Genomic DNA, 17,893 nt, shown 5'->3' with positions numbered 1-17,893 from the left:
AAACACACATAAACATACAAGGACTAAAAAATAAATAACCCTAAAAATAAATATCATACACAAATATGGGTAAATTACAAAAACATTCCCTACAGGTGACTAACATGCAAAAACACGACTAAACTAAGGGGACTAAACAACAATTAAACAAAAAATTACATAGCATAAACATAAATGGGTAAATTATGAATCAGGTCCCTACACATGACTATTCTGCGAAAATACACTAAAAGTCAGGAGACTAAACAACAATTTTCCCCGAAATTTTTCTATAAATAACAACTTTTACTTCTTTTCATTTCAAACCAATATTTAAAAAAAATCCAAAAAACGCTCTCTTCTTTCCTCTCTGGTCAACCCACTGCCAGCCACCTTTCTTCGTCTCAGTCGCCGTCTGACTGCCTTACACGGTGGTCGAAATTCTCAAAATGAACCAAAACTTCCCCCGAGTCTAGATCTACTACCCTAGCCCTAAATATAAACCTAAAAACCACCTAAACGCCCCAAAAACAAGCCTCGACCATTCAACTTTTGGGCTTCCTAGCTAGCTCTGGCGACGACAGACCGGCTCGGTTCAACTCCTCCCTAACTAAGGTATCACTCGACCTCCTCTTCTCTCTGCTTTCCTTACATGCAAGGTTGCTTTCAAAAAAAAAATTAGTTAGTTTCGAAATTGGAAATAAGACAAAAAATACATATACCTTTTTGCTCTAAAAATGTTTTTTTATTGTTTTCTTCCAACTGAAAGTCAAGGGAGATGACCCATTTTACAAGTTTTGATCAGGGTTTTATAACCTTTATTTTACAACCTTTTTTCTCTTTTTTTTGGGATATGAAAATGATTACAAATAACATTTGTGTGTGGTGTTTGTTTAATTTGGCCTTGCTTGTGTGTTGACTACGTTTCTGACATGGCAGGGGCCCGGTTGGTGGCAGCAACGGTGGTCGGGGAGTGGGTGAAGTGGGCGGCAGTAGACACTCTATCTGGACCGTTGGATAGGTCCATATTCGACGGTTCTCGTTGGGGGTGGCTGGAGATAAGGGTAAAACTCTAATTGTCTTCTCATCTAGACTGTTTGGGCTTGTCTGATGGGCTTCGGGTACCGGGTCGAGTTGTAAATCGGGCTTGGGGGTTTGATGTAATTGGGGCCCAATTTTGGGTTGTTGTAATTAGGATCTATAAGAAATAAAATAGAATTAATAATAATAATAAACGGGATGAAAATCGTTGTCGAAAACTGCCCTCTTTGCCATTCTTGTTAACACAAGAATAGGGAAAAGACGAAGAGACAACGAGTTTTCGTCCTGTTAACTCCGTTCTTTGAAATTTGATGAGGGATTTGTTTCACTTCTTCTTGAGGGAAAATCAGATATAGGATCGTTGATTCATTCCATTGTTCTTTAGGGAAGATTGAATCGAGGCAGACTTGTTCCACTATTACTCAGGGAATATCAAATCTTGAAAGAGATTGATATGTTCTACTTCTTCCTTAGAGAAAATCAGATCTGGGGACGTTGATTCATTCCACTGTTGATTAGAGAAGATTGAATCGAGGCAGACTTATTCCACTGTTACTCAAGGAATATCAAATCTTGAAAGAGAGGGATATGTTTCACTTCTTCTTAAGGGAACATCAGATCCGGAGATGTTAATTCATTCCACTATCACTCAGGGATGATTGAATCAAGGTAGACTTGTTTCACTCTTACTAAGGGAATATCAAATCTTGAAAGAGATGAATCTGTTCCACTTCTTCTTGAGGAAAAATCAAATCTGGGACGTTGATTCATTCCACTGTCACTCAGGGAAGATTGAATCGAGGCAGACTTGTTCCACTGTTACTCAGGGAATATCTAATCTTTGAAACATAGGGATATGTTCCGTTTTTTCTTGAGGGAAAATCAGATCTGGGGGCGTTAATTCATTCCACTGTCACTCAGGGAAGATTGAATCGAGGCAGACTTGTTCCACTATTTCTTCAGGGTAGATCGGATCGAGAAATTTTGATTCATTCCATTGTTCTCCAGGGAATATTGAATCGAGGTAAACATGTCCCACTGTTACTCAGGGAATATCAAATCTTAAAAGAGATGAATCTGTTCCGTTTCTTCTTGAGGGAAAATCAGATATGGAAATGTTGATTCATTATACTGTTCTTCAGGGAAGATTGAATCGAGTTAAACTTGTTCCACTGTTACTCAAGGAATATCAAATCTTGAAAGAGATGTATCTATTCCGCTTCTTCTTAAGGGAAAATCATACCTGGAAATGTTGATCCATTCTATTGTTCTTCAGGGAAGATTGAATCGAGATAGACTTGTTCCATTGTTACTCAGAGAATATCAAATCTTGAAAGAGATGAATTTGTTCCGCTTTTTTTTTAGGGAAAATCAGATCTGGAAATGTTGATTCATTCCACTATCCTATAGGGAAGATTGAATCGAGTTTGATTCGCTTCTCTTGTCTTCAAGAGTATCAAATCTGAAAATTAAACATTACCACTTATTAGTATATGTTTGAAATTTTGAAAATTCATACTTGAAGATTTAGATTTCAAGATAATCTTTGAAAATTGATTTTTCTTGTGGAAACTTGTCTCGCAGCCACCGAATATGGGAGTTTGCCTCCTAAACATAATTCTCTACATTTGAGGTTTGAATTCTAGCTTCCACTTGTTGGGATTTTGATATAATGAATATTCTCTTTTTATTGGAAAAATTATAAAAACCATACGTTTATGTGTGAAATACAAATGCAATGTAATGCATTTTCTTTTATGAAAATGATGTTCTCATGCATGCATAAATGCTGATTCAATTTTCCTTTGACTCCAAAGTGGGGAACCATGCCTTCTTCCTCTTGATCACTCTTCTCTAAGGTTTACCCAGATATCGGTGTAGCAACTCATAATTTTAAGCTTGCAACTTCTGAAGACCTGCCCAATCATCTCGCGGTCCTTGTTTTCTGTCTTTATTTCGGAAAAAATGTTTTCTCTCTCGAATTCTTGTTGCGGTCAGCAATATAAACTTGATGCCCCTTTCCGTCCTTGGAATAATTACACTTGCAGAGTTGTTTTTTTTTTTGAACTCTACAGTTAAGTGATGCTGAACTAGTTTGTTTTACAAGGTAAGCTCTGTTCATATTCATGGTCTACCCCTGACACTTCAAGTTGTGAGACTCATTCTCAATGTCTTTTTGGTATGGACGTTGTTATCTCAACATGATCTAGGTTTCTGGTCATGCCTCAAAGTGTGTATTTTCATGACCCATCCCTATTTGAGTGCCAAAATTTCATCATTGACTGGTCTCACTCGTGCATTCTGCTATGAACTGGGATATGTGCCCTTTTCAAATAAGGCGATCATCTGCTTCTTGATGGGTTACCGACAACGTTACGAGGAAGTGTTACAAGATCTATCATTTAGTCATTATGATATCTCGGACAATTTGCTTTCAAGATTGTGGAATGCTTCATTATTATTGTAACACCCCCAACCCGTACCTGACCCGGATATGAGTCAGAGATACTACATTGACTTTAAAACACAACTTTTAACAAATAATAGCAAAATATTTGAACTTATATTAAGAAAATACGATAATATACATATTGTAATATAAGTTTACCAAAATATTCAGAGCATACACAACTTAACCCTTTCATTACATGCCAACTACCATTTACATAACAAAATGACCTACTGATTAAGTTGCTTCTGATCTGGTGGTTGCAGGAGTAATGTTGTCAAGTTGCTTCACCTGTCTCGTCTATTTTCTCGGATCCTACGTGTGAAACACTCACACGCTAAGTCATCGACTTAGTGAGACAATAATAATAACAAGGCAATGTAATGAAAATGTCATGATCATATGAAATAAGATGCAAACATGTACTTAATCAATGTAGTCTACATCATCAATATCCATACCTGTAAGCGTATGACTTTAACATTCATGAATTTGTATTAATAAGTTTATTGGCCCATGATATCATACTGAGAACCTAAGGTATCTGAGTAATGTGAGGTTGTGCACTATGCTGTCACCACAGCTCGTATAAATGCACCGAAGTGCCGCGTAGAATTGCACCGTAGTGCCATATAATGATGTCCATAAGGACCACATATAATTCCTTAAGAATCATATACATATACTAGGGATCAAGTATGTGTCTTTCCAAGACTTCACACATGTTCCACAGAATATATATATATCCCGAAGGACCGCGTAGAATTGCACCGTAGTGCCATATAATGATGTCCATAAGGACCACATAGAATTCCTTAAGAATCATATACATATACTAGGGATCAAGTATGTGTCTTTCAAGACTTCACACATGTTCCAAAGAATATACATATGTCCCGAAGGACCGCGTAGACCCTCTACCCTTGGCATGCCAGCTATACCTATAGTTCTCATCTACATAACATGGGCTTTTACATTTCACGTAGTCTATATCGCGTAGACATGTAAATTCTTACCTTTTCACATAGCTCATAACTTTTCCCACATAGTCATGTCATATAATGCATTTTATATTAACTCATGTCATGTCTCATAATACAAAATATGCTCATGTACCAAGATATAAAATCTAGACTTATCACAAGTCTAGAATGGAGTATATTTCTATAATTATGCTATGCATATGCACTCACCTATATTTCTTTGCCTTTTCCTCGATCGATCCTACTTGTAGATTGTTCCCGAACTCGTGTAGGCTCAGTATCTACATAATAATTCAATGATACTTATCAGTATACTAATTAATATATTCTAAACTATCATTCCTTAGACTCATAGAAAAGCCAATTTCATCCTTTAATGAGGGTATGCATCGATGCACTACTGATGCATCGGTGCATAAAATGCATTCGATGTTGTATTATTACTGGGATGCATCGATGCATGACTTATGCATCGATGCACTAATTGCATTCGATGTTTCTATTTTAAAAGAGTGCATCGATGCATTACCAATGCATCGATACACCTTCAAATAATTTCTGGGTTTTAAACTTTATGCATCGATGCACTATGAATATGCATCGATGCACTCTGCCCAGAATCCTCTTTTATGCCCGAAAATCCACTCTTTTCAGCTTAATACTTCATATATCATCCTCTTTCTTATTTCCTAACTTGCATACTCTTACTTAAGCTAATTATTATCCATTAAATATTTCTAAAACTTAGAAATCTAATTCTCCATGTAGAATTTAAGAATCTAACCCAAATTCCAACATGTTCTAATTTGAATTCTAACACCTCATACTTCTTAGTTAGCTTATTAACAAGTCAAAAATCTTATTCAAACTTCAAAAACTCATCCATATCAAAATTTCATCTAAAAACTCATTTTCCAAATCTATCTCTAAAACATTTATCTTGTTATCTTAATGTCATATAAGCTTTCCTTTAGCTTATATAACATCCAAACTTCAATTTCCAAGCTAAACATCAAAGAAACTACCAAGGTTCAAATTCTTACCTTTACTTGCAAGCTTCACGTTTGGAGAAGGAAGAGAAGAAGATAAGGAAGAAGGAAGAAGAAATGAGAGGATTCTGGAATACTAATGCCCCACGTGGGTTATAATATAACCCCATAACATTTTTTTAATTATAATTTTCCTTACAAATGACCATTTGGTCCTTACATTCATTTCATATTTACTAACCATTCTTTTTAAACTATATAATTATTCTACTTTAATCACCAAATGTTGAAACTTTGCAAATTAATCACTAACCCGGCATGGAGGATGTTACAATTATGGCATCACTTATTCTTTTTCTCCAATAGAGGCAGAATGAGCCTCACCTGCTTCAATGACCTTTCGCATTTGAGATTGTCATGTTTGAAAATGTTTTTCTTATTTCTTTTAATTTAGAAATCAAAGAATGAGAGAATTTTTTAAAGTATTGCCCCTTAATTCAGGCTCATAATCGAAACAAATCATAAACATGAGTTCACAGAATATCAAAAGAATCAACATCTCTTTAATATTTTCAAAATTGATGAGTTGGTTTCAGGTTTGCTTCATATCTTCTAAGGTTTTAGTCATCAATTCCTTCTTCTTGCCATGATCTTTGGAATGTTGTACATGCCCCTTATTTCTGACTTGGCATTTAATTGGGTGCAAACAAAATGTCGCAACTAGTATAATCAATTGTTAAATATTATATAACACTTCTATTTCAGTCCTCTGAAATCTTCTATTCGTTCAAGCTTTGTAAACTCCTCTAACAAAGGCAATGCACAAATATCGATCTAAAAATGAATTTCCCGAGTGCTCGTGTAAAATTAACTATCACATGTATTCCTTAACTCCCTTAGTCCATCTGTATCGAAAATCTTTATTTAGTAAATTCGAACTAATTGACCATTGTTTAGCTAGCTGAATTCAGCTTTATTGTATATGTATATATATATATATATATATATATTATAATCACCTTTATCGGGCTAGCTGAATCTATCCGTAAAGCTGGGTCGTTTAACCAATTGCTCCAGAGGGATAACTCAAGCTTTATCGTATACATATAGTTACATTCTGGGTATACATATTCAATTTCTTAAGCTTGTCAAGAAGAACATGTTATAGTCCAAGTGTTGTTAAAAGCAAGAAAATCCCATCCTTAGAGTTAAATTTCTAAGCAACTGATCTAAACTAGATTCACCTACTTGACTATTCCATCTGTGAAGATCATGATCATCATTGAACGTCATCAACAAAAGTAGAAACCAATAAGCTTTGCAATATCATGTGCAAGATACCCCATTTTTTTCCACATCCTTACATACCTGAATGCCAAGTCTTTAATTGTCTCTTTATGCGGATAGAAGGCTAGCTTGGTCCCTGCAAGACAAGGGTATGGTATTCGAGTGTATCTTATGGGATAAGGTCAAGGGTCGTTGTTTTATTAGTTTTCAATCTTGTCACTTTTTCAAAGAACCATAACTCTAATAATTTAAAGAGTTTTTAATTCATTTGATATTTAAAGAACTTTAAGATTGCAAATTTGATTCAATGCTCACCATCTTTAAAGTAGCATAAATTCATTTAAATATCCTTACAAAAAAAACTGAGAAAGTAAAAAAAAAAGTTCAAACAAGATGCTACAAACATAAGGTGCGACTGTGGTAGAGAACGACCTTCACTTGTTTAGCCAGAAGGCCCTATTTCTCCTAAAATGGTGGGTGTCCAATTGGATTAGAGACTTTACCCTTACTTGCTCCCAATCTCTCGATTATTTCTCTTGTCAGGACTCATTTGTCAACGAGCTTTTCTATCTCTTCCATCAATGGTATGCATTTGTCAGTGTGAAGGCCCAATGCCCCAAATGAAAATCGCATGCACTATTCGGGTCATAGCCATACGAAAATGGGCCAGTCTTCATTTTCAAAGGACTTGGAGTGAGGTATTGACTCTTGATTAAAGGGGATAGCGAGTCAGAAAAGGGCACTTGAAAAACCTTAAGGGTCGTATTTTTCTAAGACATCTTTTGTGGCCAGTCTCAGATTACATCTCTTTTAATTTCCTTCTCGTCATTTCCCACATCTTTCTCTTTTTTTAGCGTCAGAGAAGTCTCGGGAGTTGAATCTTTTAACTCTGCCTCACACACCTCGTTTTCCTTGATTTTACTCTTTTCTTTCTTCACGTCCTCTTCCGTATGCACTTCATTTGTTTCGACCTCACTAACTCCATTATGGGGGATGACTTCCAAATGTCTGACTGAAACCGACTGATCGTTAACATCCACCTCTATAGCTCCATGAGCCAAAAGGTCTTGGACTTGTCGTTTGAAGTTACTGCAATTCTCGATGGAGTGTCCTTGGGCTCTGGCGTGATATTCACAAAAAATTTTCTCGTTATACCAACTTGAAAAAGGGGGTAGTAGAGGCTTAGCTAGACATAGAGTAATCAGTAGGGCTTTGAGCAACTTGGGATATAACTTGTTGTACGAAAATAAAGGAATAATGAGCATAAGCTCTTTTGACCTCACTTTCTCCTTGTCACTATTATGACCATCTTGAAGACCTTGTGACTGATCATTGAGATGTTTGTTTTGAAGGTTCAACTTTTGACTAACGTCTTGCGAGAGACATTGGTTTGAAGATTTCCCTTTATCGACAAGTTTTGAGGTTTTAGGGGTACAAAACGTTGATTGGTCATCGTTTGGTTATGATTTCATAGGGTTATTGATCACCCGTGGAGGTGAGATCAGATGAAGCTTCGTCGACAGTAAATAGTGGCAATTGATGTGGGTTTAGGGTTGAAATAAATATTTTTAAAGTTTTGGGGCTATTTCAATTTTTTTTGTGTTTTTAAATATAATTTTTTTAAATAAAATTTTTAAAACACCATTAAGTGACACGTGTCACTTAATGAAGAAAATTAACAACATTTCTGGTCTGGGTATCTAAAATGATAATGTTTTGTAACGTTAGATACTTGGATCATTAAAAAAAGGGTTTGGACCTATTTGTGGGGAAATGATCACGTGCGGCAGCCTTAATATATGGTTAAAAAAAAGCGCTACCGGTTTTGTTATTATTTAAATAACAAAACCGGTAAAAAATTACCGAAAACATTATTTTTTCTACCGATTTTGTTATTATTTTTTACTGATTTTGTTATTATTGGACACTTTATCGAAAATATTAAAAAACATCAATGTTTTCAATCCTTTCCATTAAATAGCTAACGAAAAATACTATATATATATATATATTATATAATGAACTGAGTAAACCACTAAAGATACAAAACAAAACCATAAAAACTCTTACAGTAGCTCCATCGTGAAAATATCACTGCTCTCTCGATCTTACTGTCATTCTTTGTCTATCATCATCAATCAATATTCGCACTTCACCCGGTGGATCCAATAAGCCATACCCACCAAATGGTCCTTTCCATGTCAGTATCGTCATTGCATCCGCAACTCTATTACCTTCCCTTGGGGTAAACCGAAACTCCAAGTGTGCATTCATCTCCATTAAATTGAGTATGAGAGGAACCATAGGTGAGATATGATCCATCGTCGTTCCTTGTTTGAGTAAGAGCCACTCTCCTTTAGAGTCAACTTCGACACAAAGTTGCTTAATTTATAGAATAATAAATTTTAGGGTAAACTACATTTCATCAAACTTTTAGGGTTGTTAAACTTTTAATTCATTTTCAAAAAGATTCCTGACATTATCTCTCATTAATTTTATATGCTGCGACATGTTTTATACGTTGTTGTTTGTGGTAGATACGTACGCTATATACCATGTCAAAATTGGGTTATGTAGAATTATTATTATTTTTTTAATTTCTATAAATTAATATTTTATTTAAAATTTATAATACTTACCAAGTTCCAAAGCAAATGCATTGGAAATTGCTCCAGCTTTGACCCAGTAAACAACTGGAAGCAATCAAACAAAGCAACTTTGATGTTGATATATTGAATGCAAGACTGGGCAATTTTCATCATTTTTCCTTTTCACTTTGGGTGAAGCAAAGATGAGAGAAAAGTTTGGATTTTTAATTAGCATAGGCATTTTGTTATGGGGTACTTGTTTCTGCAGCTTTGTAGGGAAGAACAGCTGCTTGAAAGTGACATCGTTATGGTCAATCAATGGAGATTTCGATTCCGCCGTCGGAAACTTCGGGGTTCATCGGCCTGGCGGAGTCTTGAACGGCACGGTTGTTTATCCTAGACCGAACAAGCGTGGATGCAAGTCCTTTGATGAATTCCACATCTCGTTCGAATCGGGGCACGCCGGATGCCCCATTGTTCTCCTCGTTGATCGCGGAGGTATTTCTTTAACTCGGAATCACATGAACGAATAACTCGAATAATCTGAATCCGAAATGTTGTGGCAGATTGCTTCTTCGCCTTGAAGGCGTGGCGGGCTCAGCGAGCTGGAGCTGCCGCTGTTCTTATCGCCGACGACATAAACGAGCCGTTGATTACCATGGCTACCCCTGAAGACGGACAAGGTCACGGAGATTACGAGCAGGATATCACAATTCCATCAGCCTTCATTAGTAAATCAGTAGGCGACCGCATCAAGGAGGCACTTAGTAATGGGGATATCGTTGACATACAGCTTGACTGGAGGGAGGAGTCCCTCCTACGTCCCAACGAGCAAGTCGAGTACGAGTTTTGGACGAATAGCAACTACGATTGCGGTCCGAAGTGCGATAGCCAGCTCGAATTCATCGAGAACTTCAAAGGTGCTGCTCGAATACTTGAGCAGAAAGGGTACATTCGTTTCACCCCGCACTACATGACTTGGTATTGCCCCGAAGCTTTTGTTTTGAGCAAACGATGCAGGTCACAATGTATCAACCACGGTAGGTACTGTGCCCCGGGTCTCGACCGAGTATACGACGGTAAAGACATGGTGATTCAGAATCTTCGCCAAGCTTGCCTGTTCAAAGTTGCTAATGAAAGTGGGAAGCCATGGCTTTGGTGGGATTACGTTACCGAGTTTGCGAACCGCTGCCAATCGAAAGACAAGTATACCAAAGAATGCGCAGATAAAGTCATCCGATCTCTCGACATCGATCTAGTTAAAATCGACAATTATATCGGAGACACCGAGGCCGATGTGGAGAACCCTGTTTTTGAAGCAGAACGACATGCATGGGTCATGTTACTTCTTAAACTTTATTAGCCATCTTTGTGTATTTTTGCCATAACATTCTAAATTATGCTGTAATTTCGGTTTCAGATAGGCAAAGGCTTCCGTGGAGACATTACTATATTGCCAACTCTTCTGATAAACAACATACAATACAAAGGTTCAATTCGAATACGAATTTACCGTCGGAGGCGACGGCGATACGATTGCATGAATTACCTAATGTAACCTTTTTCTGATGGATTCAGGGAAGTTGAAGAAAGGAGCAGTTCTCAAGGCAATTTGTGCAGGTTTTCAAGAGACAGCGCTGCAATCATTTTGTTTAAATGAAGGTAATCATCTACTGCATGCATGCACTCAATTCACAAGCATTTTCTCATTATATCCGATTATGATAAACAGTCTTACCGGATATACAATCTACCGGCCGGTCGCTGGAGCCGCTGTACATGCCGATTTCAAGTGCATGATCCCGGTAAGATGGTTGCTGTGCTCAGGCCTCAGAAATCAGATATTGTTCCTGTTTATTTCCTTGTAGATTATAGTGTCTAGAATCATTTGTTTTTTTCTATCGACGATGAAGAATTTGATGCAGAGGCGGATGGATTCCCAGATGTGGCGATCGATGGCGGAAGACACGGCGATGAATAGAAAAGCATCAGAGGCACCACCTAAGCTGCCTATTATCATTATGTTTAATTATGTGTGTTATTATTAAAAGGTGTGAAATATTCAGTCTGTTGCTATACATGTCTCCGGTGGCTCTTGGACGTTATATTGGTTCTTTTATCTATATTATTAAGGAAAAATTAAAATACTTTTTTTTATGAAGTAATGATGAAAACTACACAAACTTAAAACTCTGCTGCCAACACACGACCAACAGCTTCCTGTTGCACGCTTCCTGTTGCACCAAGTTGACAACTTCCATTGGTGGAGTGTAGAAAACCATGTGGACTTCACCTCTTGCTGTAGCTAATTTTGCTAACGTATCTGCCACCTTATTTGCATCCCGGTATATATGCTTCAAGATCACATTCCAATCCCGGTTTAACAAGCCATTAACACAGTCTAAGAGCGTGATAATCGAACCTCTTTTATAACTTTACTGCAGCATTCGAACAGCCTCCAAACTATTAGTTCCCACCATTACTTGCCTCCCCAAGATTCCAAGCATGAGAAAGACCTTCATGGATACCCTACAATTCCGCTTCAACGATAGAGCAAATTTCGATCGTTTTAGATAATCCAATCATCCAACCACCATTCGAGGATCGAATAACACCCCCACATATAGCAAATCCATTACCTATTTTAAGGGAACCATCGGTATTAACCTTACACCAATTAAGAAGAGGCGGAATCCAAGGATCAATCATATTCAATGAACGATGAGAAGATTGAGCTAAGGATAAGGTTGAATCTAATTCACGACTAGCTTCACGACTAAGGCACCTACCCTGCACTAGGACAGAATCATTCTCAATATAATACGGGTCAAAAATTCTCCTATTCCGATCCTTCCAAATTAACCACATAATCAAACCAAACAATAAATCCCAATCCCCTTCTTCTCGCGCATAAAACCCCAGGGAAACGATATTAATCTGCACCCATTCTCTAAGGTCACTTGTGAAAAAATCCTCTATCTTTTCAGTTTTAATTAAAGATGCCCAAATTACCATGGCCGAATGACATTGGCGAAATAAATGGTTCGTTGTTTCACCCGAACTCCCGTAAATTCCACAGATGGAATATGTTGCCATATGACGTCTTACTCTTTCGGTATTCGTAAGTAACTGATCATTCACTAATAACCATAAGAAAATCTTAATCCACTGTAACCCTCGGTATTTCGATATCACATCCCATACCTTATGTATATCGTCGCTTAAACATTCCCGCCTCAAATCATAGGATGATTTAATCAAGAAATGTCGATCAACATTTCATTTTCAACCCAACGCATCCATTCTACAATTATGCTCAGGAGGCATCGTTGTTGCCATTCTATGCACAATATCGCTTGGTAATTTATCGATAATATCCTCCCATCGCCATTGCCCATGTCTATCTACCATAGTAGCCACCGACACACTTAGAAGATTAGATCTCTCTGCTTGATTCACAACGCAATTTTCCAAAGGCCCCACATCGCTAAGTCAATCGTCCCACTAAAAGTTCACACTACACTCATTGCCAACATTCCAAACCAAACTTTTTCATACATCCTTCCACACGTGAGTGATACCCTTCCAAATATACGAGCTACCTGTACGGTTAATAGTTTCGGGAAGCATATCCACTCATTTATATTTAGATCATAGCACTCTAGCCCACAATTGATCGGAATTAACCACCAGTTTATAAGCTAGCTTCATGAGAAACGTATCATTTTGAATGTTTAATTTCTTCATATCGAGGTCACCCTTGATGGTTGGTTTGCAAATATTCTCCCATTGAACAAGAGATACTCCACCTCTGGACTTAGTACGACCCCAAATAAAACCCTAAATTAATCTTCTGATCTCTTCGTAAATCTCTTTCATAAGCTTAGTTGATTGCATGTAATACGAAGGGATCGCCGATAGTATTGCTTTTGCCAATGTGATCATCATGGCCAATGATAGAAATTTTGCCTTCCACCCTGTGAGCTTATCTCTAACTCTCAAAACAATATAACTATACGAAGCCCTCGTAACCCGAGAGTGAAGAAGAGGCACTCCAAGATACTTGCCCAAATTTGAACCTCTTGGAAACCAAAGGATGAATTGATGGAAGTTCTAAAATCCGATGCCACATTCTTCGAGTAATAGATAGTAGTTTTCTGAATGTTAATTCTATGACCCGAGAACTTGCAGAATAGGTCCAAGATTTGCCAAATAACATGACATTGATCAATTGAAGCCTTTTCAAAAAGTACAAAATCATCCGCAAAGAAAATATGAGAGAGAGAGAGCAGGCCCATTACGGCATAAACGAATAGATTTTCATTGCCCATTATTGACCTCTCTCAAGATTGCATGTGCCAACCTTTCTCTACACATCACAAACAAATAAGGTGAGAGCAGATCACCCTGACGTAGTCCTCTTGTGGGAGTAAAAGATTCAAATAAAGCACCGTTCTAAAGTACTTGAGTCGAGACAAAAGTTACACAACGCATGATAAGCATCCTTAGGACCGCTGGTATGTTAAGCTCTCTTAGAGTATCTTCGATGGAAGGCCATTCCATTCGGTCATAAGCTTTCTCTAGATCAATTTTTATGGCCATATAGCCGATCTTTCCTTTCTTCAATCTCATGGAGTGCACTACCTCTTGCGCAACAATAATATTATCAGCGATTGACCTGTCCGGAACAAAGCTCGTCTGGATCTCCGATATCCAATGGCTCATCAGAGGCTTCAGCTGATTCACAATAATCTTTGTAACCAGCTTGTATAAAACAGAGCATAGACTAATAGGGGTGAAACTGATTAAACGATTCCAGAGCTTTAACTTTTGGGATTAACACCAAAAGAGTATGATTGAGCTCATTATCAAAATCACCTCCTGCAAAAATATTCTAAATCAATCGACACACACTATAACTTACTATATCCCTATTCCTCTGATAGAAAAATCATGTAGTCCATCTACTCTAGGTGCCTTTAGCGGACTCATGCTAAATAAGATGTCACAAATTTCTTTCTTGAACAGTCGTCACGTAAGGTCGCTTAACTTAGAATCAGGAATTACGGGGAAACAACCCTGGACCGAGTACCCATCATCGTATTCATTGGTACTAGTGAATAGCTCCTTATAAAATTTTACCACCATCAAACAATGATTTTGTTAATCTGATACCCAACTACCATCCAATGCTTTAAGAGTACCAACGTAATTATAGCGACATCTCATCATCGTGCATGCATGAAAGAATTTTGTTTTTTTATCCCCATGGAGAACCCATTGATTTCTTGACTTTTGAAACCATAAACTTTCCTCTTGTTGAAGGACCTCTTCCAACTCACTTTTCAATGTGAATTGCAATTCCACCAAACGCCGAGAGTAACAAGAGCTTAGGGCCTTATCAATACCTTGTATTCGTGCTATTAGTTTCTTTCCTCCCTATATGCCCAAACACCTTCAAGTTCCATTCAATAGATTTTCTTTTGAAGGAATTGACATTGGTTAAAACATCTACATCTTTATTCCAAGCTTTCGAAACAAGGCTCTTGAATTGAGGGTGATCTTTCCATGCAGCAATAAAGCGAAACGGCCTGGACCCATAAATCCTCGTGATGCTCTGTACGTGTAGTAAAAGAGGGCAATGATCCGAACCCACCCTGTCAAGGTACAACACTATAGTACCCGAGAAGGCATCAGCCCAACAACTATTCATAAGACAACGATCCAATCGTTTACAAAGATTGCCTCTTCTCCACGTAAACGGAGATCCCCTATAGTCCACTTCGAGTAATCCCATAACAAAAATAAAATATACAAACAAATTACTGACCCCTGATCCACGACTTGAGCCTCCCATCCTCTCATTAAGACGAATGATGGAATTAAAATCACCACTCATGATCCAAGCTTCATTCTCGCTTGGATCAAGGTTCATAAGATGCTGCCATACTAATCGTCGTTTCTCCACTTGAGGGCTCACATAAACTGCAGTAAAATATAACCATCAAGATACTTCATCATAGCAACATCTACCATGAATAAATTGATGCGAAATTGTTATGATTTCAACATTTATCCCGTATTTCCAAATGATCCAAATTCCACCACTAAATCCATGAGCTTCAACTCTAAAAGAGTTTTGAAAATCGAACAGCCGAACAACTTTATCTGCAACCATTCCACTAATCCGAGTTTCCATCAAAGCAACAATACCAGGTCGACTTGACCGACAATGTTCGCGAAAATAACGTCTAAAATTAGAGCTTCCAACTCCCTGACAATTCTAAAATAGAAACTTAACCATTAAAGAATAAAACAACCGAGAGCACACCATTAATGGGGTAGATTCAGGTTAGCATTCTCTCTATCTGGGAATATGGCTTCTTCAGTTACTGTCGTTAATGAATTCACTACAGGCGGGTTTACTTCCTCCCTTTCGTTTCCACACAAATTGGAGGAACCCTCTCTATGCAACGTTCTACAATCAAGTTGAGAATTCAATGTTGCATTCCGCAATCAATCCGTTAAAATTGTCGGGGAGAATTTAAAATCTTTATTATTTTTTTTTACTTTCAACCCCTTGAAACTATCCCCCACCGCTCTTTTATCAAACATAGTTCGAGTATTCTGATTTGCACCTTCATTTTGACCATCCTCCGAAATAGTAACCACTGAATGGTTACCCCTTGATAAAGCATTGCGATGTTCAGTGACTTGGGGAAGCACCACATCCTCTATGGCTATCACATTGACCTATTGAAATGTTCGATTAATCCCAACATTCACCGATCTAACTGGATGTCCCAGACTGCTAATATCCGCCTCCGTTATACCACTACCTTGTAACCCTTTTCCTTTTACTCGTGTCTATGTCTGAGATTTTTCCTGTGTGTTTCAACTACTGCAGTATTATCTCTATTGTAGTATCTTGGGGATTTTTCCTGTGTGTTTCAACTACTGCTTCCTCTGGAGCTATTGCAGAAATCTCATCCAAATTATTACTTTTATCACCTAAAATAGCAAAATGAGAACCTCTCGCACCGACAATGTTTGCTTTAATATTTGTTCCAGGATTTTTCCTCGTTCTCCTAAGGCGCGTTTCGGCGATCATCCATGGCCCAAAACCAGCTTCCTCACCACCTAAATCTTGATTTATTTCCGCACTAGTACCACTTATTGTTCCTCCTTTACTTGTATTCACTTCTGCCAACCCACAACTTTCTTTTGAATGCCCATAAACCCCACATTGGAAACATGTTTGTTGCAAACCTTCATATTCAATCTTTTGCTAGAAACCATTAAGCTTGAGACATGGTATTAATGACTCATTTAGACTTAATAATATTGCCAAACGAGCAAAACGACCTCTCTCCCTCGAATTTGTGTTATAGTCAATCTTCACAACCTATCCGATAACCATAATAATTCGGCGAAATATCGCTTTGGAATAGTATCGATATGGGAGGCCCGACAATCTAACCCAGACAATAACTTGTGATTGATGTCTTTTCATCGTGGAAAACGTATGACTCCATGGTTGAACTGTAAGATAGCTTCCAAAGATCATCCACGACCCTTCCATCAAGACGTGGATATAGTCCTGCTCACTCTCAAATTTCACCAGAAAATACTCATTCTCCAAATCGATCACTTGGTATTGCCCTTGTAACTTCCATAATGATCCAATACGATTCAACAACGTGTTGTAACCAATGGCTCGTCCAAGAAGCCATGTAACATCCCAAACTACGTGTTAGTGACTAAATTGTAAAATTTTAGAATTTGAGGATAAAAGTAGAACAGTTGAATAGTTCAATGATTTATGTTGAGATATTTCCTGAAATTTATTAGTAATTATTAAAAGAATGAAAGGGCAAAATGGTCATTTGACTTAGAAATGATAATAAAATGATATACATGCATGTGGGGGTAAGGATGAGGAGATATTTTTCTCCACTTCTTATTCTTCTTCATCATACGAGAGAAAGAAAGCCAAGCTTGCAAATGTAAGTTTTCTAATTATTTGATTATTTGTTGATTTAAAGCTTGGGTTTTGATCATTAGATGATAACTAAGCTTAAGGAAAGCTTAGGTTATCTTAAAATCAAAAGATAAAGGAGTTATGATAGATTAAAGAAAATGGGTTTTTAAGTGAAATTTTGAATAAGAAGGTTTAAATGAATTTGGAGGATGAATTTGACTTGTCATTTATGAGAATAAGAAGTTAGAATTAAGTTTGGATAACATGGAAAATTTGGTATGATTCTTAGCTTTAAGAATTTGGACGAAATATGGAAGATTATAGGGTGTTGGAATGATAGGAATTGGTTAAAGTTGTTATAGATGAATTTAGTAGCATGATAAGGATTTTATACATGAAAATTTGGGTGAAGTATTGATGAATTTCGGGCTATTTTGGACAGGTGCATCGATACACTATGAGTATGTATCGATGCACTAAGACAATTTTGAAGGTGCATCGATGCATTTAAGGGATGCATCGATGCATAGATATTTCGAAGTTATTTTGGGTATCGATCCACCCATAGTGCATCGGTGCACTCCTAAAGGAAAAGC

General features: G+C 37.4%; 1 protein-coding gene across 2 annotated transcripts; it reads left to right on the top strand.

Annotated features, from left to right (window-relative positions):
* The first annotated feature begins 9,491 nt into the window (after positions 1-9,491).
* LOC120175255 (vacuolar-sorting receptor 1-like) lies at positions 9,492-11,341 on the top strand. Of its 2 annotated transcripts, none has more exons than XM_039181925.1 (6): positions 9,492-9,814; positions 9,883-10,652; positions 10,737-10,806; positions 10,895-10,978; positions 11,049-11,121; positions 11,242-11,341. In XM_039181925.1, exons 1-5 carry the CDS (start codon positions 9,520-9,522, stop codon positions 11,114-11,116), a joined length of 1,287 nt encoding a protein of 428 aa, XP_039037856.1. In that variant the 5' UTR covers positions 9,492-9,519; the 3' UTR covers positions 11,117-11,121; positions 11,242-11,341. The 2 variants fall into 2 exon arrangements, with proteins under 2 accessions (XP_039037856.1, XP_039037857.1); XM_039181926.1 differs by having other exon boundaries at positions 11,230-11,341.
* The last annotated feature ends 6,552 nt before the right edge of the window (positions 11,342-17,893 follow it).

This window comes from Hibiscus syriacus, unplaced genomic scaffold (assembly GCF_006381635.1).
Source record: "Hibiscus syriacus cultivar Baekdansim isolate YM2019G1 unplaced genomic scaffold, ASM638163v2 tig00112159_pilon, whole genome shotgun sequence".
Lineage (NCBI taxonomy): Eukaryota > Viridiplantae > Streptophyta > Magnoliopsida > Malvales > Malvaceae > Hibiscus > Hibiscus syriacus.
Note: the sequence above shows the minus strand (reverse complement) of the source record. Positions and strands in the feature narration are given on the sequence as shown.

Excerpts from the sequence above, each read along its gene's own strand:
- LOC120175255 (XM_039181925.1), top strand. The coding sequence starts at position 9,520 with ATGAGAGAAAAGTTTGGATTTTTAATTAGCATAGGCATTTTGTTATGG. Across the intron at positions 9,815-9,882 it reads TCTCCTCGTTGATCGCGGAG|ATTGCTTCTTCGCCTTGAAG; the intron begins GTATTTCTTTAA and ends ATGTTGTGGCAG. Across the intron at positions 10,653-10,736 it reads AAGCAGAACGACATGCATGG|ATAGGCAAAGGCTTCCGTGG; the intron begins GTCATGTTACTT and ends TTTCGGTTTCAG.